Here is a 17068-nt window from a genome sequence, read left to right on the forward strand (position 1 = left end):
CAGCCAATGTGTAAACTTAACTGAAGGACATTAAAGAGAGCAAAAACTTAACACATAGATAGCAAGGTTGTTAGGCTGTTCTTTCTTACTTCTCTCTTGAAAACACATTGCTATAAATTGAAAAGGCTTTTTTTTTATCCTGCCAACTGCACTTCCAATGTGGTAGAACACGAAAAGGGCTCTTCAAATCAATACAATATCTGAACCAATCCCTAAAAGAAAATGTTGTTCTTCAGGTATCAAGTATCTCCAAATGTTCATAATTGGATTTCCACTAAATTGTAATATTTCATGGATCATCTAATCAGATAGATGGCCCTTGTAAGAACCCGGCAGTGTCATTAATCAAGGAAAACAGGTTTTTCATGGCAATTTACAATATAAAACAAGTGAATCAACAAAGATGAGCCACATGCAGTTCTATAATGACAATAAGCAACATGAGTGAGAATTTCAAAAACTGCCAGATTTAATACAGAGTTCCACTATGGTTGGCCAAATGATTCAGAAAGGTTTATATCAGGGCTGTCAAGCTCCTGGCCCTTGGGATGGATGCGTCATGCACTGGCCATGCCTGTTTAGCAAAGGGGGAAAAGGTCCCGATACATCACATGATGCCACCATGATGATGTGAGTTTGACACCCCTAGTTTACATCATGCTTTAATGTGGGGTGTGCTACATTAGACTGAAAGTTTCATGTTGAAATCCACATTTGATTTTCAAGTTGTATGCATGAAGTCACACTCCAAAAAATTTAAAAGGTCAATGGTAAAAGCTAAACTTGATTTAATCTAGTTTGAATTTAAAATAAATGAATATAATTATTCCCCATGGATTATATAATGATTTTCTTTTACTGTTGTGATGCAAATTTCAATTTGGCAACAATTTAAAAAGAGATGGGAAAGGAAAGGAAACACACTGCCATAGATCCTCACTTATAGACAGAATCTTGCCAGACTAAAGCAATTATTTGCATAACTGTAAATACAATCTGGGAGAAGCTAGGAACTGTTTTAATCATCTTCCTGGTGACCACATTTTTCAAGCTTTGCTGCCTTCTTTGCCCTCTGGGATGCAGCCTTTTGGGAATCCAGACTATATTTCATCACACTAAGTGATATGGGCAGCTGTACAAATGTGATAAATTAATAAGAAATAATTAGCTACAAACCTAGAAACAGTTTTGTGTTTAGAGGAGATGACTGGTACTTTTCTAATTACTAATTCTAATTTTCCTAATTACTTTTTAATTAAAAAAATTGAAATAGTGAGGCATCAAGGAAGATATCCATGAATCCCATGCTTGAACACTGACTTGCTTGCTTCTTTTCTATTGATCTGACCATTCCGTGTAAATTGTCAGCTATATATATTGTATGTACATAGATCAATGGTTCTGGATGAACAGTTATTTAGTGTCATCTTCATACAGTATATTCATTAGACAGGGTATCAGTAGGCCTAAACTGCTCTTCTCTTAAAGGTCATGACAGGAAAGCAAAAACCACTAATCCTACCAAGATGATGAATGCAGTTTATTTAAGTACACAGTTGCCCTGTGACACCAACAAAAGAGGAATTGCTTAATTATCAAAACTAATGTTGGCAGTCTTACTTTCTGTACTACAGATGGCAGCTGTTTCATCATTTCCATTTCAGCAATAGATTGTTGAGGAACATACTCAAATTAATTACTCGATTAACTTTGTCCAGAGATGGAAAATCACAGGGAACCTTTTATAACCTCTCAGAATTCTGCACTGACAATATAGAAATCTCAGGAGTGGAACTGAGAGTGATAAACCTATGGTCTTATAACGAAACTATTGAAGACTGATGATTATTAAACTTGCAGTGCTTCGCCAAGTATTAAAAAATATTCTAGCATTTTAAGCATAGATTTGCATTGCTTCTTGGGCTTTTATTTATTGCCTCTTGCCCAGACATAATGAAAAATGTGTGAGCTATTTTAGAATGAAAGTTCTGCATTCAAAGTGGCATTGAGTTATATTAATTCTGTTTCTCTTTATATGGCATTAATTTCTTAAGCTAATTAGATTTATTAGGTTAAACAGCATGTTCATATTTGTATACTTGTGCCTTTCAACTCCTGGGAAATGCCTTGAAAATTCCCTGTAGTTTTCTTGGTAAAATTTCAATGTTTTTTCTTTGCCTCCTTCCCAGGACTAAGAGAGAGTGATTGACCCAAAAGGTCACCCAGCTGGCTTTGTGCCTAAAGCGGAACTAGAAGTCATGGTGTCCCAGTTTCTTAGCCTGATGCTTTAACCACTGCACTAAACTGACTCTCATAAAAAGTATAATATTATAAATGATGTTGTCATAAGGCACTCCAAGACATTGCCTGAGGAACAAAGGACAGAAAAGATGGTCGAAATCTTAAACTGGATTGTCTACAGCAAATGTTTTTAAATTAGGCATTTCAGCTTATCCCTTAATCAATTAATATTTTTTTCTCTTAAAATTATCACAACAGAATCAACTTCAATTTTGTATCCTCCCCCCGAAGATTGTATAATTGGAGATGATCCTTCTCTAAGACTGTTTAAAGACTGTTTATGTAGTAACTGTCAGAGGGATCTTGGCATCCCAGTTGACAATTATTTAAATACGAACCAGTAGTGTGCTGCAAATGCCAAAAGAAAAAAGAAAAAACCCAATGCATTCCCTAGGCTGCATTAACAGAAGGATATGATCAAGATCACGTGAAGTGTTAATACCACGTTATAATGCTTTGGTGAGATCATACTTGGAATATTGCATGCAGTTTTGGTCTGATGATATGAAAGAGCGCAAAGAAGGGCAACAAAGATAATTAGGAGAATGGAGGCTAAAACATACAAAGAACAATTGCAGAAATTGGGTATGTTTAGTTTAATGAAAAGAAGGAATGATATGATAGCTGTGTTTCAATATCTAAGAGGCTGCCACAAAGAAGAGGGGGACAATCTATTATCCAAAGCACTGAAGGCAGGACAAGAAGCAATGGATGGAAACTAATCAAGAAGTGAAGCAACCTAAAACTAAGGAGAAATGTCCTGACAGTTAGAACAATTAATCAGTGGAACAACTTGCCTCCAGAAGTTGTTGGGGGGCCCCAACCCTGGAAGTTTTTGAGAAGAGGTTGAACAATCATTTTTCTAAAATAGTACAGGGTTTCCTGCTTGACCAGGGATTAGAGTAGAACACCTCCAAGGTCCTCCAACTCTGTTATGTTATTCTGTTATGTATTTCACATATCTCTCTGAAAAAAAGTTTTAAGTTCATTCATGTCTATTCAGATGGTTGAAAGAAAGAAAAAAGCAAATGTCTTCATACATGTTTTACCTTCAGATTATTTTAGTTTATGGAAATGTGTTTAAAGTTACATTCAAATCATTATCAAGCAAGTAGATCAGCTTTATCTCTAATTAACTTCATCATTAAATCAAAATCTCAATCTGGCACATCATCTTAATTCTCTAACACGACCACTTCCAATTTTCTAATAAAATCCAGCAAATGGACATTGAGCAGTTTTTTCCCTATAAATTATCTGATAATAATATAAACACAGCATATTATGGAACTATTGCTACATAATTAAAAGAAAGTTAATTGAGTGGAAACAGAAATGTGCCTCATTATCCTGAAACAACCACTACATAATTCTATCCCGATAAACTTTTGTTGATTATGATACCTAATCAAAAGCTGAACTTATTTCTTGCTTTGTGATTATGAACACTGTTTAGTAGACATCTATTCTGCTTTCCACCAAATTGTGAATGTGTAGAAGGAGAACTGTATTAATCTTCAATGGCAAAAATTAGGACTCTGGTAGGATCTTTTTCAAGTAACACATTTTATTAAAAGGCACACTCTTTCATGAATCTTGGTGCAACTCACAGAAACATATGCCTTTTCATAAAAGTCATTAGTTGAAAAAGCTGCCACCAGATTCCAGATTAAATGGATCCTGTATCACAGGATAGAAGCAGATGAGATTTATTTTATAGTTTCAGAAACGAACTAAAATCAATCTCTCATTTCTTCCTTCAACATGTTCTGGCAGACACTTGTTCCAATCTATGAATAATTTTTCATGTAGCATATGATCCAGTTATAGGTCTGAATCTCATTTTATTAAAACCTGAAATTTGATTCTCTATTGATTTATCTTCCTTGACTTAACAAGGAAAACCTTACACTGATACCATTGGCCTATTTCCAGCAATCTATACCTGTACCATTTTGCTTAATTCTTATTAATTCATCCTTGCACACATCCTTGTACACACCCTTGCATGAAAATATGTTGAAATATTCTTATATACATTTTTTGCCAAAATATTTTTTTCTATAAATGAAGCTTGATCTAATAAGGAGCAATTTTGTAGACAATTGTTTGACCTAAAGCACTTCTTATTTTTCACCAGTTTTCAAATTCTTCACAATAACAGCATTGAGATGCATTGACTCCAATTCCAACTACCCAACCAAACCGTACATGCTGAAAGTGGGAGATGAAATTCTAATCCAAAATATCTGGAGGACATTTCATGACTCCTTTATATTGTACAGTACAACAGCTAAGCTGCATTTAAAAGATTGGCACTTTATATCAACTATTTTAAAAGCAATAAAAATCAATTTGAATCATCTTTAGTTCAATATATTGTAATGAATTTGATGGTTTAGCAGTTGTAGACGCTGAGGTTGTTAACTGAAAAACTGACAGCCTGGATTTGAGACCCGAATGCTACACAATGGGGTGATCTTCCATTCATTGCCCCAGCTCCTGCCCATCTAGCTGTTGTAATGACAAGGCAGTCGAGTTGTTTGATCATGAACAACTGAATTATGATGATGATCTTTATTGGAGTATAGTCTTGCATTTATATACATTTTTAGTTATCCTCAATCATTGGTTAACTTTGGTTACTGCTTAACTTTCGTTACTGTTTAGTACAGTAATCCATACAATTAATTATCTCTAGTTAAACTCTAACATATGTTTACTTCCCCTCTCTAATCCTCCTTTATCCATAGATTAGTGACTTTGTTTGCCTGAGTTGTATTTGCTTGGAAACATTCTTTATCTGAGGTTTGCCATCCGAGATTGGAACATTCCTGCAATTACAACTCTACATCTAGCAATTTGAAAGCATGTAAATGCAAGTAGGTACCACTTCAGTGGGAATGTAACAGGGTTCTGTGAGCCTTTGGTGTATAGCCATGCTGGCCACTTGACCATAGAAAATGTCTCCAGGCACACTGACTTCCCCGGCCAAGAAACAAAGATGAGCACTGGGCCCTAGAGTTGGATACAACAGGACAAAGAAACCTTCACCTTTTTAAATATCAATTGTATGTAATGAATATCCAATAAATATTTGTCTTGAAAAGATAAGTTAGGATATACAATATGAAATGAAACCTAGCTTCCTAATAAATGATAGCCGTCCATTTACTCGGAGCCAAGCTGCACTAAAAGCCTCCAATACAGGAACGCAATGTTGCCAGCCAATCAACACAAAAAAAGCCACAAAACAGAGAGAAGATATTAGAAACACCAATCAAGCAGAACACAGCAAATTCCAAGACCAATAAACACAGACCAAGACTCCCAACCAATCAGGATGAAGAAAAAACCATTCTGGCACAGCAGTAGGCTAGCCCCAAATTTAAAGCAGAAATGAAAGTCTGACTCACAGACGAACACTATACAGAAGCCTGATGATGGCAGATGAGATTCTGCCGAAACGTTGCTACAACTTTAAAAGCACAACTATAATGACGTGGGAAAATACCCGAACAAAGCTGAATACCTTACACACACACACACACACACACACACACACACACACACACACATTTAAAAGCAATAATAAATAAGATGCTTGAGAAACTATATAACAATAATTTGCTTAGAATCACACCAGCACCTTCTTTCAACCTACAATCTTTTTTCATCCTGACATTTTGGGGAAGTATTGCTGCCAGAGAATAGCAAAAAATAATGTCTTTTAGAAACAGTCAGCAATCATAATAGTAATTAAGACAGGCATAATGGGGTGTGGGCTTCCACAAAGTCACATATTGAGTTGGCTGCTCTAGCAGTCTTGAGCAGGGGATTAAGATTACAGGAATAAATGGGAATTGAAAATAACGAAGAAAATGAATCCTGGTTTTTTTTTTTCCAAAGGCTACTCTTCTGGCCAAGATTATAGGTAGAACAAAACAGATCACTAGTTATAAATCTATAGTGTAATTAGCATCCTACATATTTTTATGGCTATTTTCTTTGGATTCTCCAATCCTTTTGCAGGTTGGTGGTGGAGTCTGTGGATTGTACCCAATTGGAGCCTCTCTGCCATTTCCCTATGATTGAAGGCAAAGAGACAAAGGCATTGGCTGATTGGCTTTTCAGCCTCTGCCCATTATCTAGCTTGATAGGTTTAAGTCTGATTAATTCTTTCATGTCTGAATCTTTCAGAGTGAAATTTTCCTCTATCCTTTACTATAGGAATTATAGTGACTGATACAGAAAAGGTCTCAGAACTTGTACAGAAAAAAACAATCCTCCTAGGTAAAAACATACAAACATAGCATTGAAAGGGGCTTTCCACATTATTCTCTAGTGGTCCATCCCAGTTTTCATGCTGTTCCTGCTTCCATATTGTTCCAGTTCTAGGCTCTACACTTTAAGAAAGAAATAAGTCCTGTGATGACAAATTGAAGGTGTTGGCAATGTTTTCTACTGAGAAGAAAAGATTGGCAAAGGATATGAGAGCACTCTCAAAATATTTGAAAGGATGTCACATAAGCTTCTTCTCTTATGTGCTCTAATGGCTTTAAATTATAGGAAGACAAATTTCCCAAATGCTAGAATGTTTTCTAACAGAAGTGTTTGACAATGCAATTAATTATCCAAGTAAGTTATAGGTTCTTATTCTTTATATTCTAGTGGAGGCGAGACAGCCACCTCTATGGAATTATTTCTTTTATATCACTGCAGGAGGTTGGATTTAAATGTGTGAAGTGTCTTCCAGCTACATAATATTGTATTATTTTAAACGACCAGGCTAGAATTGCACACTAAGTTTCAAAAATATTTAGGAAAGATTAAAACTGAAATTTCTGAAAACATGGTGCCCTGACCCTCAAGCCCTTCATTTACTCCATGAGGATACCATGATCGGAGAGACACCATCTACTGGAATGATATATGCCATTTCTGCTTTAGATTGGGTTTGAATTTAGACTAAAATTGGTCTAGATAAATCACTTCCTAGAAAGTGCTCTGTATCTGATACATACTGCTTTTTCAACAAGAGACAGTAATTCCAAACTGTTGAGTCTAGGGATAGCTTCTTAAGAAGAAAACAGCATTATAACGGTCTCAACAGTAATGGAACGGTTCTAGCAAGGCATATATAAGCAGTCCACTTTGATTTCTGTAATGCTTTGCTTCCATGTTTTCTACAGCCATCACTGCTGCTATTGATACCCACGCATGCTTTCCCCCCCTTTTCACTTCTTCCTAGATCATGCTATGGGTCATGTCTGAAACAGAACAGCCTCATTTCACTCTATATTGTAAGAATCAGTGATTGTTGAAATGAGTGACTATGGCTTGTAGATAGCATCTTTCTGCTCATATGGAATTCAAAGCTGTGTATATCAGTAGGAACATAAAGAGTAAATCAAACTTTTCAGGAGTGTGTGTAAAAAACAAAAAGGAATAAATGTAAAATAGATTTATTTTTTCTTTTCTCCTCTCATAAAGTTTTGCCCGTTCAGACTTTGATATTTTTATTCTCATTTTGTCATTTTCATATATTTATTATTATTCACTTAAAAAGCATATTTGCAGTGACCAGGTTCATTATTCTCTTTCTACTCAATTAGAGCATTCAAGATGGCTAGGAAGCAATAAAATGCCAACACAAAATATATTCATATACACACAAATACTGAATGCATTAATTGCAGGATGAGTGCCTGGAGTTTAGCAAAAATAATGTTTATTAGAAAAGATAGTACCTAAAAGTACTGTTCTCAACCCACCTAGTGAATTTAGCAAGACTTATTTGGTCAAGAGTTGATTTGAACACACACAGTTCTGTGCTTTCAATCTGTGGTATTTATCATCTAACCATATGAATTTCTCTAATTTAATGAAGAACATTAACCACACAGTAGATATGGCGTGGAATAAGAGTTTCAATAAATTACTTCACCCATTAGCTTTCAGGCCAATAGCAGCCACTTTCTTTCCATTCTACTCATCTTGTAAGAGCACCTAAGTTATATCCACAAAATTTCAAATGTATCCAAAATTTTGAAGAGTCTCTAGATCAACGAATGCACCAGTTTCTATCCTACATTCAATAGTAGTTTCTCACTGACACCATTTTCAGGATCAGAGATGTTCAGGTACATCTGTAGCAATCTTCAAACAGTTCTCTTAGCAGACTGCAGGCTTTCTTCTCATCTGTGTTTTCCGCTAGCTTTCAGATGTATATTACAGTATTAAAACCCCAAGGCATACAGTGAATTAATGGCAAATTCTGTTTCAAAAGCTTTTTTAGATAGATTATTTTGTTATTAGAAGCTGTGATTATGCTAAATAACTTCCTTATTCAGTACGGATATTTCAGATAACACTGATATATCATCATCAAATTGGCTGTCTTTTCTCCCCTTAACATTTGGAAAGGGTTACAATCAGTTATCTGAAGTGGTCATTTATGCAGTCACAAATCAGAATTGTATTTCTGTAAAGTAGAATTATTTTAGCTTTTTTTGGTTCAAAGTGTATTTGCATTTTTAATATGCACGATTGAAATATGTTCTTCAGCTTCTGAAAATCATGCAGTGAACATCCCTAGTTAAAAGAAAGAAAAAGGAGATTGGCTGTGGAACTACATTGACCGCCACTTAAAAATGGGCTCACTTCAAGATAACAATAAGGGGAGGTGACTACATATCAGAAACTTAGAAACATTATCTATAGCTCCCTGCTTGTGTATTAGATCAGGGATCCCCAACCTTTTCGACGCGCGGCCCGGTTCCGGCATCAGCTGGGCGCCGCGGCCGGTTCCGGCGTCAGCTGGGCGCCGCCATCTTTTGACGAAAAATCACTTCCGGTGGCGTCACCGGAAGTGATTTTCGATCAAAAGCGGCGCCAGCACTTCTGGTGAGCTTTTTCGGGTAGAAATGGCTTTCTACCCGGAAAAGCTCACCAGCGCTGGCGCCGCCATCTTTTTGAAGAAAAATTGCTTTTTTACCAAAAAGATGGCGGCGCCAGCAACCAGCGTGCCCGGTAAGGCTTGTTCGCGGACCCGGTACCGGTCCGCGGACCGGCGGTTGGGGACCCCTGTATTAGATAATACAATCCAGTCAATTTTTAGCACAGCATCAAAGCTGGGATGAGACTGGATAGTACTGCTTTGAACATTAGCAATATATGCAGTATCTGAATGTAAAAAAGGGAAACCATTCAGTTAACACAAAAGAGCAATCCAATCAACACTGAGAAAATAAGCCATGTTGATGTGCTTTAGAAGAAAGAATGATAATGCCATGATAAACTCAGAACTCTGACATCCTTTTTTTAAAAAAAAATCCAGTCCATGTATTGAGTAATATTTAGGTCTGTACTAGATACAAAGATTATTGGTATCATCTGAAGCAATAATATTGAGGTCTGGTGCCAAATATTACCAATATTTTGGATTTTATCAATTTTTGAATACATAACATCATTATGGTCTCAATATTGAAGTTATTTCACACTGCAATATTTTCATACTACAGACATAGCCAAAGGGATGGGATTTGTAACACAGAATAGTGTATGACAAGTTTACTATTTAAATATGCATTATTTATTCTGCAACAAGTGTATTAAATGAAGCACTGATTCTCAATTACTGATATGCTCTTTAAGAATTTAGAGAAGAACACAGAATGAATCAGAAGATATTTTTTTCTGGAAAATTTAATTGAAATGTTTAGTTTTATAATTTGCAAATGCTAGAATTTGTTTTCTTGTATATTTAATAACCTACTGCTTACGGATCTTCTTCAATAAATAATATTCAATTACTTATAACTGTCATATGATTATTATATTATACAATCTTATTAATATTTTGTCATATGTACTCTTAAAAAGTCCCTACAACAACATTTAGACAGGCATAAGAAGCGTTGCCTAAAAATGTAAAGAAGTCACTCTCCTTAAAATAGGAGACATGAGAGAAAAATGTGAAATGGGGCAGGGAACAGATGGAGAGAAAAGTTACATATTTTATTCATTTTTATTTTATTGTTTTACAATATTTCAACTCAAAAATCTTTTTCAACCCGCCTCCCTGACCCGCAATTTTTATGTTCTCTTCTGAAAATTTTAATATTTTTGCCTTAGCATTATCCTACTATAATTCAATAAGACATAAAAATAGTACAGGGTTGACTATTCTTAACCCTTTGAAGAGAACATCTTTATACAATAAAAATTCTATTCAAATCATATTGTAAATCCATCCTGCAAAGAGATCAGAGCTCAATTAGTTATCAAAGGAAAAAGCATTGATCAAAACAATTCTTGGATCTAAACAAAACCAAACCAAATTAATTTCTTTTAAATGGTTCAACAAAATAATTTTAAAACAGCAGAATTACTTCATTTCTTCTTTTCGTGCAAAAGACTAGTATTCAACTCCCCATAGAGGAAATCACAGTTATACTTTCCACTATTTATACAGTTGAATTGCTTGGTGAAGCATATGTATGTTTGACATTCTTTCCTACTGCAAAATGTAATTTAAAATTTAACATTTTATTGCAGTTTTAATAGTTAGCAATAGAATAAGGCAACCTAAGCAAGCTAATATCCTTACAGAAAAATATGTGTAGATATTATTATTGAGAAGAATTCATGATTCTGAGTTCAAAGTTTTCATCATTCCACTAATAGTAAATTAAAAACCTATTTTTAGAGAATCTGTTTTGCAAGTTTTTCAATTATAGGTTATAGCATGTACTATGTAGCATGTAGACAGTAAAACTATCAGAAATAGTATATATTATCTCAATTGGATTTCAATTTTAAAAAGCTGAGCCATTTCCAACAGAAACTCTGTATTTAATCTGATTTTGTAATGAGATGGAAAGCTGCTCAGTTTGCCTATAGGTTGAAGACAGAGATTTTTGCCTCCATTTATTCAGAATCCTTGTAAGAAGTCTTGTAGTTGAGCAACTATTTCTGTATCTACAGTTTCCATTAGAGCTTGAAAGCTTTGTTCTCCCAGCAATTCCTGCTGTGCTTTTAGTTTCTCATATACAAATTGCTGCAGTGACACAGAGTGTACTGGATCCTTTAGTGCAAGCTGCAGGATAAAGATAAGAAAAATATATAATTTATCAAAACAGGCAAACCTTTAATAATCAGTCTTATAATCTTAATGGCAGTGAAAAGGGCTTTTGTTTCCTGCTTACACTGAAAACATAGTCTAACCAGTTGAATCCTTGAAAAGAAAATTTCTGCTACTTCATCAATTGAAATGAATACACTTACCTTCAGTGCCTATTGTATAACATAATTATGTATTGTAACTTTATATCTGTGTTTTTTTCTTTAGTTATTCAAGGCAGATGTTAACAGCCTAACAGATTTGAGATGTTTTACTCACATACAAAAGATAAATATTTATAACATTATCTGTAAGCTTTATGATACTATATATTTTACAGAAAATTCCTTCTTAGTAATGCTATTAAAATAATAAATTACAGAAATCTTGTGCCCTTTGAGGCAGCAGTCCTCAAAGAGTTAGCCATTCTTAATCTGATTTAAAAACACAACAAAACTGTAAGGGAGGAAAATGACATTTTTATTTAGCCCATGAACAAGTATATCTAGATAGCAAACTGAAAAATTTTGTATGCAGCTTATCAACCTTCTCTATAGTGATATGATGAATGACAATTTAACTTACTATATTTCTAAATTTGGATCTTCATAAATATTTGTCAAAACACTCTGTAATTACTCTTTTTTGACAACATATAAGTAGGCAACTTATTTGCTAATAACATCAAGACGTCAGCTATGTATCCAATTTTCTATGAGAATTGAGCAAAAACATAAAAAATTGCTCCACAATTATGAGAAAGTAGTCTTTAACCAAAAGCAAAAAACAAAACCAGGAAATACCTCACCTCCATATTCTACTGCAATTTTTTTCTGGGAAATTTATGGTGAAATTTGCAGTATGAACAAAGAATTGAAATTAAAATTTAAAAATAGACAGAGTCCCTGATAATAATATTATAAGTCCTATTGTTGAGTTTTAAAGTTGCATCTTTAACAAAAAGTATATATTTTACAAAAAATAAAATAAAATAATATACAGCTCAGGATGATACAAACAAAATGAAAGGCAGCAATTTACACCTACATAAAGAATCTCTATAAAGTGGTTAAGTATCCATAGCCCTCACCTTAGCCTGTCCATTACAGTTGTTAAGTTGTGATGGTCATAAAACAAATTAGTCAGATGACTAATCTGATTTTACAACTTTTTTGCGGCAGTCATTAAGTGAACATGTGACTGTTAGATGGTCACCATGGGGCAGTTTTGTTCAGAACTGGAAGTAAATGTTGGTTTTTGGCAAAATGTTATAAAATGTGGCCACGTGACATGAATGTGGACCAGTTGCTGAACTCCTAATATGCAGCCAGGAGGACCCAGTCATTGCAACTTCGGAATCTGGTCATAAGTACCCACAGGGAACTCCATTGTAACTCTGAACAACTGCTAAGTAACTGATTGTAAGTCAAGGACTACATGTATATATATATCCAATTCTTGAGCTTAAAATAATGAAAGAAAAGTCTTCTTTGAAAAGACATCCCTCCTCCATTTCCATTTCCTAAATTTAGTATTGGCACAACAGCACAACATAATTCCAATAGAAGAAAAAAATAATTTGCAGTCTCAAGTGGTTAAGGCACTGTAATAATAATAATATATGGGAATGATTTGAGAGACAGGCTACGTAGAGAATGTTTGGGTAAGAGCCAACATAGTCCACAGTTAAATAGGAGAAAGAGGCTTAGAAGAGATCCTTTCTAATTTCTCAGGTTGTAAAAAAGAAAGAGGGACTTTCACACATGCAAGATGTTAATGTGGCCTTACAATAAGGTATAATTAGTTCATTTGGTCATGTTTCTTTCCTGATCCTTTCGGTAAGACTGCTAGGAATCAGGCTAGAAACCAGGAGGCCACAATTTCTAATCCGGCCTTAGGCACAAAACCAGCTGCATGAGCTTGGGTCAATCAGTCCTTTAGGCCTAGGAAGGAGACAATGGCAAACCACGTCTGAAATTTTACAAGAAAGTTGCAGGACTTGTTCAAGTAGTCATTAGGAATTAACACTGTCTTGAAGGCTCCAAAACAAATAAACAGCCTTTAAGTTAGAGTTCAGGTCAAAAACTTCATATATACCAGTTTGGACATTAACAGTGATTCATAATTACTTAAATCTAGTGTCTAGTCTCAAGATTTGCAGCAGAATTGAAAACCAAAATGTATTAATGAGGTGAACAGTATTCTATATTTGTCTGAGACTAAAAAGAGCACTGAGTAATACATAAGTGACATCACTATATTGCCAATGAGAATAATAATATATATTTAAATGAAACTATATAATGTAAAATTGTATTATAACAAGAAAAACCCTTAGGAGAAAAGTACAGTTGCTTTTAATTTCATATGTTAGAACTTTACTATTCAAAGAATGTTTTCAATTTCTGGCTTTTTACCTCACTCTACATTTCCACTTAAATCAGTGCCTTCAGATATATTGGTTATACTCTCATATTTTCAAATTAGTATTGGCATATTGAAATATGAAATTAAGCAGCCTTTGAACTTTTCTTCCATGAACCTTTATGGATGAAAAAAATGAATTATGTTCATCTTGCTCAATGAATATTGTTAATATCTTCCATTTATACTAGTACGGTGTAAGAGTCAACTCTGTGATAATATAATTCTTGAAGAGCATTGAAGAATTACTGTACAGCTTGCTAAATTCTCCACTTTTCTCCCTGCAAATTACTTTAACAATTCAGTGCTGTATGCCTGCCATAGTATTGTTATTTGAACAAAGACATATAAAGGGATAACACATTATGTACAGTTTAACTGTCAAATTATTAATAGCATCAAATCTCCTTAGGCAACAATAAGAAGCCACTTTTTCCGTCAGATTAATTTATTCACTGTCAGCTATTTTGTAATTATCAGCTTCTCTAAAATATTTCTAGATAGCCATCACTTTTTATAGAATATCTAATATTTTATTAGAAGCTAATATCGATTTTTTTAAAAAAAAATACTGGTAGATATAAAATGTCCCAAATTAAAGATCTGATTTAGCTAAAATCACTCATTTTTAATGATGCTAAGAAAGAAATACATTGGATACCTGACTTATACAATTTATAAACTGAGAAGAAAGTAATACAACTGTCTCTGCAAGAACTATCTTGGCCCTGTCTCAACTGGCACCCAGCAACTACCTCTTCATTAATCTGTTGAACTGCTTCCAACCCAGCTGGTTATTATCGAATTTTCAATATCTGTGCTGAGCTTGCTTTTATCTTCCCTTTACCATCACACATGTTTTACTGTCTAATGATTTTTAGAGCGTAAGCCGAGGCAAGTATTGCATTATCACAGATTTTTATAAGGTCCTATGAAGAATGCTTTAAGTAGCATTTTGAATAATTAGGGGAGAAAAACCTTCTTTATGGGCTTCACATGAAGATTTTTTGTCATGGAGACAGAAGTAGAAAAAAACAGGGCTACTTAGTACTTTTTGGTACTAATATAAAATGGTGTTCCACAGACGATTCCGATGGCATTTCTCAAACACCTTGACACTGACTAAGACTTGTAAGTCTGCGACATGGTAAAAATAGTCCAAAACATCTGGAAATCACCAGATTGCTTAGCCTTATATTCAATGGATTCCAACTGATGATTATTCCTCCATATACACTTTTCTGCAAAAGTAAGACTTTATGGCTGAACAGAAGGGCTTATAGTAATTTTAAGTCTCAGGAATTTGGAATGCTCAGACATACATCTATAGGTATGTACAAAATATTTTAAGACTAAAATATTCTGACCCCAAACTGTTCCATTTTGACCTCCTAATGTGTTTTGCTATTGAAAATCAGCCATTCTGTGGTCAGAATGAAAGGGGACTGTTTGGAAAGCTTCAAACTTGAAATATTTTGCACATTTCTTTATATTTCTTATCAAAAAGTACTAAGTAGCCAGCATTCTCAGACGAAATGATAGCATGACCTTGTTTCTCATTCGAACTGTCAAAATGAGATGAACCAGAAACAGCGTATTATTAGTCTATTTAGATATGCTTCTGGTTGGGGATGGATAGAATTTTTCTATTTTTATTTTCTTTTCACTCTTTTATCACAACACAACTACAGGTGTAAAAGTCAATTTAGTGTAGCGATTAAGAGAAACCAGAAGACTCTGAGTTCTAATATCATTTTAGCCACAAGACCACTTGGGTCAGTCACTTCTCTCAGATCTCAAGGCAATGGCAAGCCAGAAATATAAACTGACTTGATTTTGAATTTTGAACCACAGTTTATTTTTCTCTGAATAATTATTTTTCTTATTGGTTCTTCATGTGCAATTATTATTTTGTCTCATTTATTATCTTTCCCATCTCAAACAGCCAATGTCCTGGGGGGGGTTCCAATGTTTTATCATCGGTTCCTCTGAGAATAATTATACAACTGGGAGAAGAAAAAGTTAATTTACAAATTGCTGAAGATTAATTAATATAATTAAGAATTTGACTATACCATCTTTTTTCTTTTGTCCTGTTCTGTGGGTGGCTCTTCTTCTTCTATCACTTTTGGTTCTTCAAAACTAGACATCAACATGCAACTAAAAAAATGCAAATATATTAGACTTTCAATCATCCTAAGAAGGATTTTTTAAGGAATTGTATAAATATATGTTGTTCAATGCTAAAGACTTCTACAGAAGTATGCATAAAGAGTATTGTGCAAAGTGAACAATAATAAAAACTTGAAATGAAAATCTTGAAAATGCATTTAAAATATTATCTATCTTTATGATCCAATCTAAGAACAGTTAGTATATAATCACATTTATAATATTTCCATATAAGAATATCAAAATGCACCTACTCCCTCTAGTGACAATGAGTTATTTATCTGGTAGCTTCACTTCAGTATGCACATGCAAAGTAATGTTCTACTTACTCTTTGAATGATCTTGTTTCTATATCTTCAGTCATAACATCATGCAACCCTTCAACTGAAATATTTATGATACCACAAAATTTATCTTGGACAATACTAGAAAAGACATGGAAATTATTTAAATTGTTTAGTTAAATAGAAAATAAGTTTAGCATTACTTTTACTATATTTTTTCAGTTTTCTTTTATTTAATACTTAGCTGATCACTCACGTTTATCCCAAAACTAAGAATATCCTGGTATCAGAATATTGTGTAACAACCAGAATTATATAGTTTCTATATGGAAGACATTTGCAATTCAGAGACAAAGCGCACATGCTATCTAAATAGTCTACAATCTTAACTATAAAAAAGTTAGGCTGCAATTATTTCTTTGTTACACAAATATAGTACAATCTATCTTGACAATCCAGTCACACTGGCATACATATGTTTAACAACATGTTTTTTGTTTAACCAGTGAGATGGGTTCCTGCTCAACTCTTTCCTATGTAATCCATAAAGCTAAGGACTTACCAAACCTCAAATATATATATTCCATTTTGACAGCAGAACTTGAGAATACTCAGGAATATTAAAATTCAAATCAGTGTAATGCAGCAACAGACATTTACCAGAATTAGGAAGTTATTCAACATCTCTCTATGACTCCTGGATGTTCTTTACCCTTTCTAATTTGTTCTTGGAATAATAGGATAACACTTTTAAATCAAT

The 17068-nt window shown here is 34.1% G+C and overlaps 1 protein-coding gene across 3 annotated transcripts in view; it reads right to left on the reverse strand.

Moving 5' to 3' along the window:
• Window positions 1-10314: 10314 nt before the first annotated feature.
• Window positions 10315-17068, reverse strand: part of IPO11 (importin 11) — a 63465-nt gene continuing 56711 nt past the window's right edge. For all 3 annotated transcript variants that reach the window (XM_087958372.1, XM_087958371.1, XM_087958370.1), the window contains 3 exons: window positions 16354-16449; window positions 15928-16012; window positions 10315-11404 (listed from right to left, as the gene is read on the reverse strand). In XM_087958372.1, coding sequence (XP_087814498.1) covers window positions 11240-11404; window positions 15928-16012; window positions 16354-16449 — 346 coding nt within the window. In that variant the 3' untranslated portion in view covers window positions 10315-11239. The remainder of the gene's footprint in view (window positions 11405-15927; window positions 16013-16353; window positions 16450-17068) is intronic.

The sequence above is a fragment of the Notechis scutatus genome, chromosome 2 (assembly GCF_049901735.1).
Source record: "Notechis scutatus isolate UNSWTSFEM ecotype Mainland chromosome 2, rNotScu1.2, whole genome shotgun sequence".
In the NCBI taxonomy this organism is placed as follows: Eukaryota; Metazoa; Chordata; class Lepidosauria; order Squamata; family Elapidae; genus Notechis; species Notechis scutatus.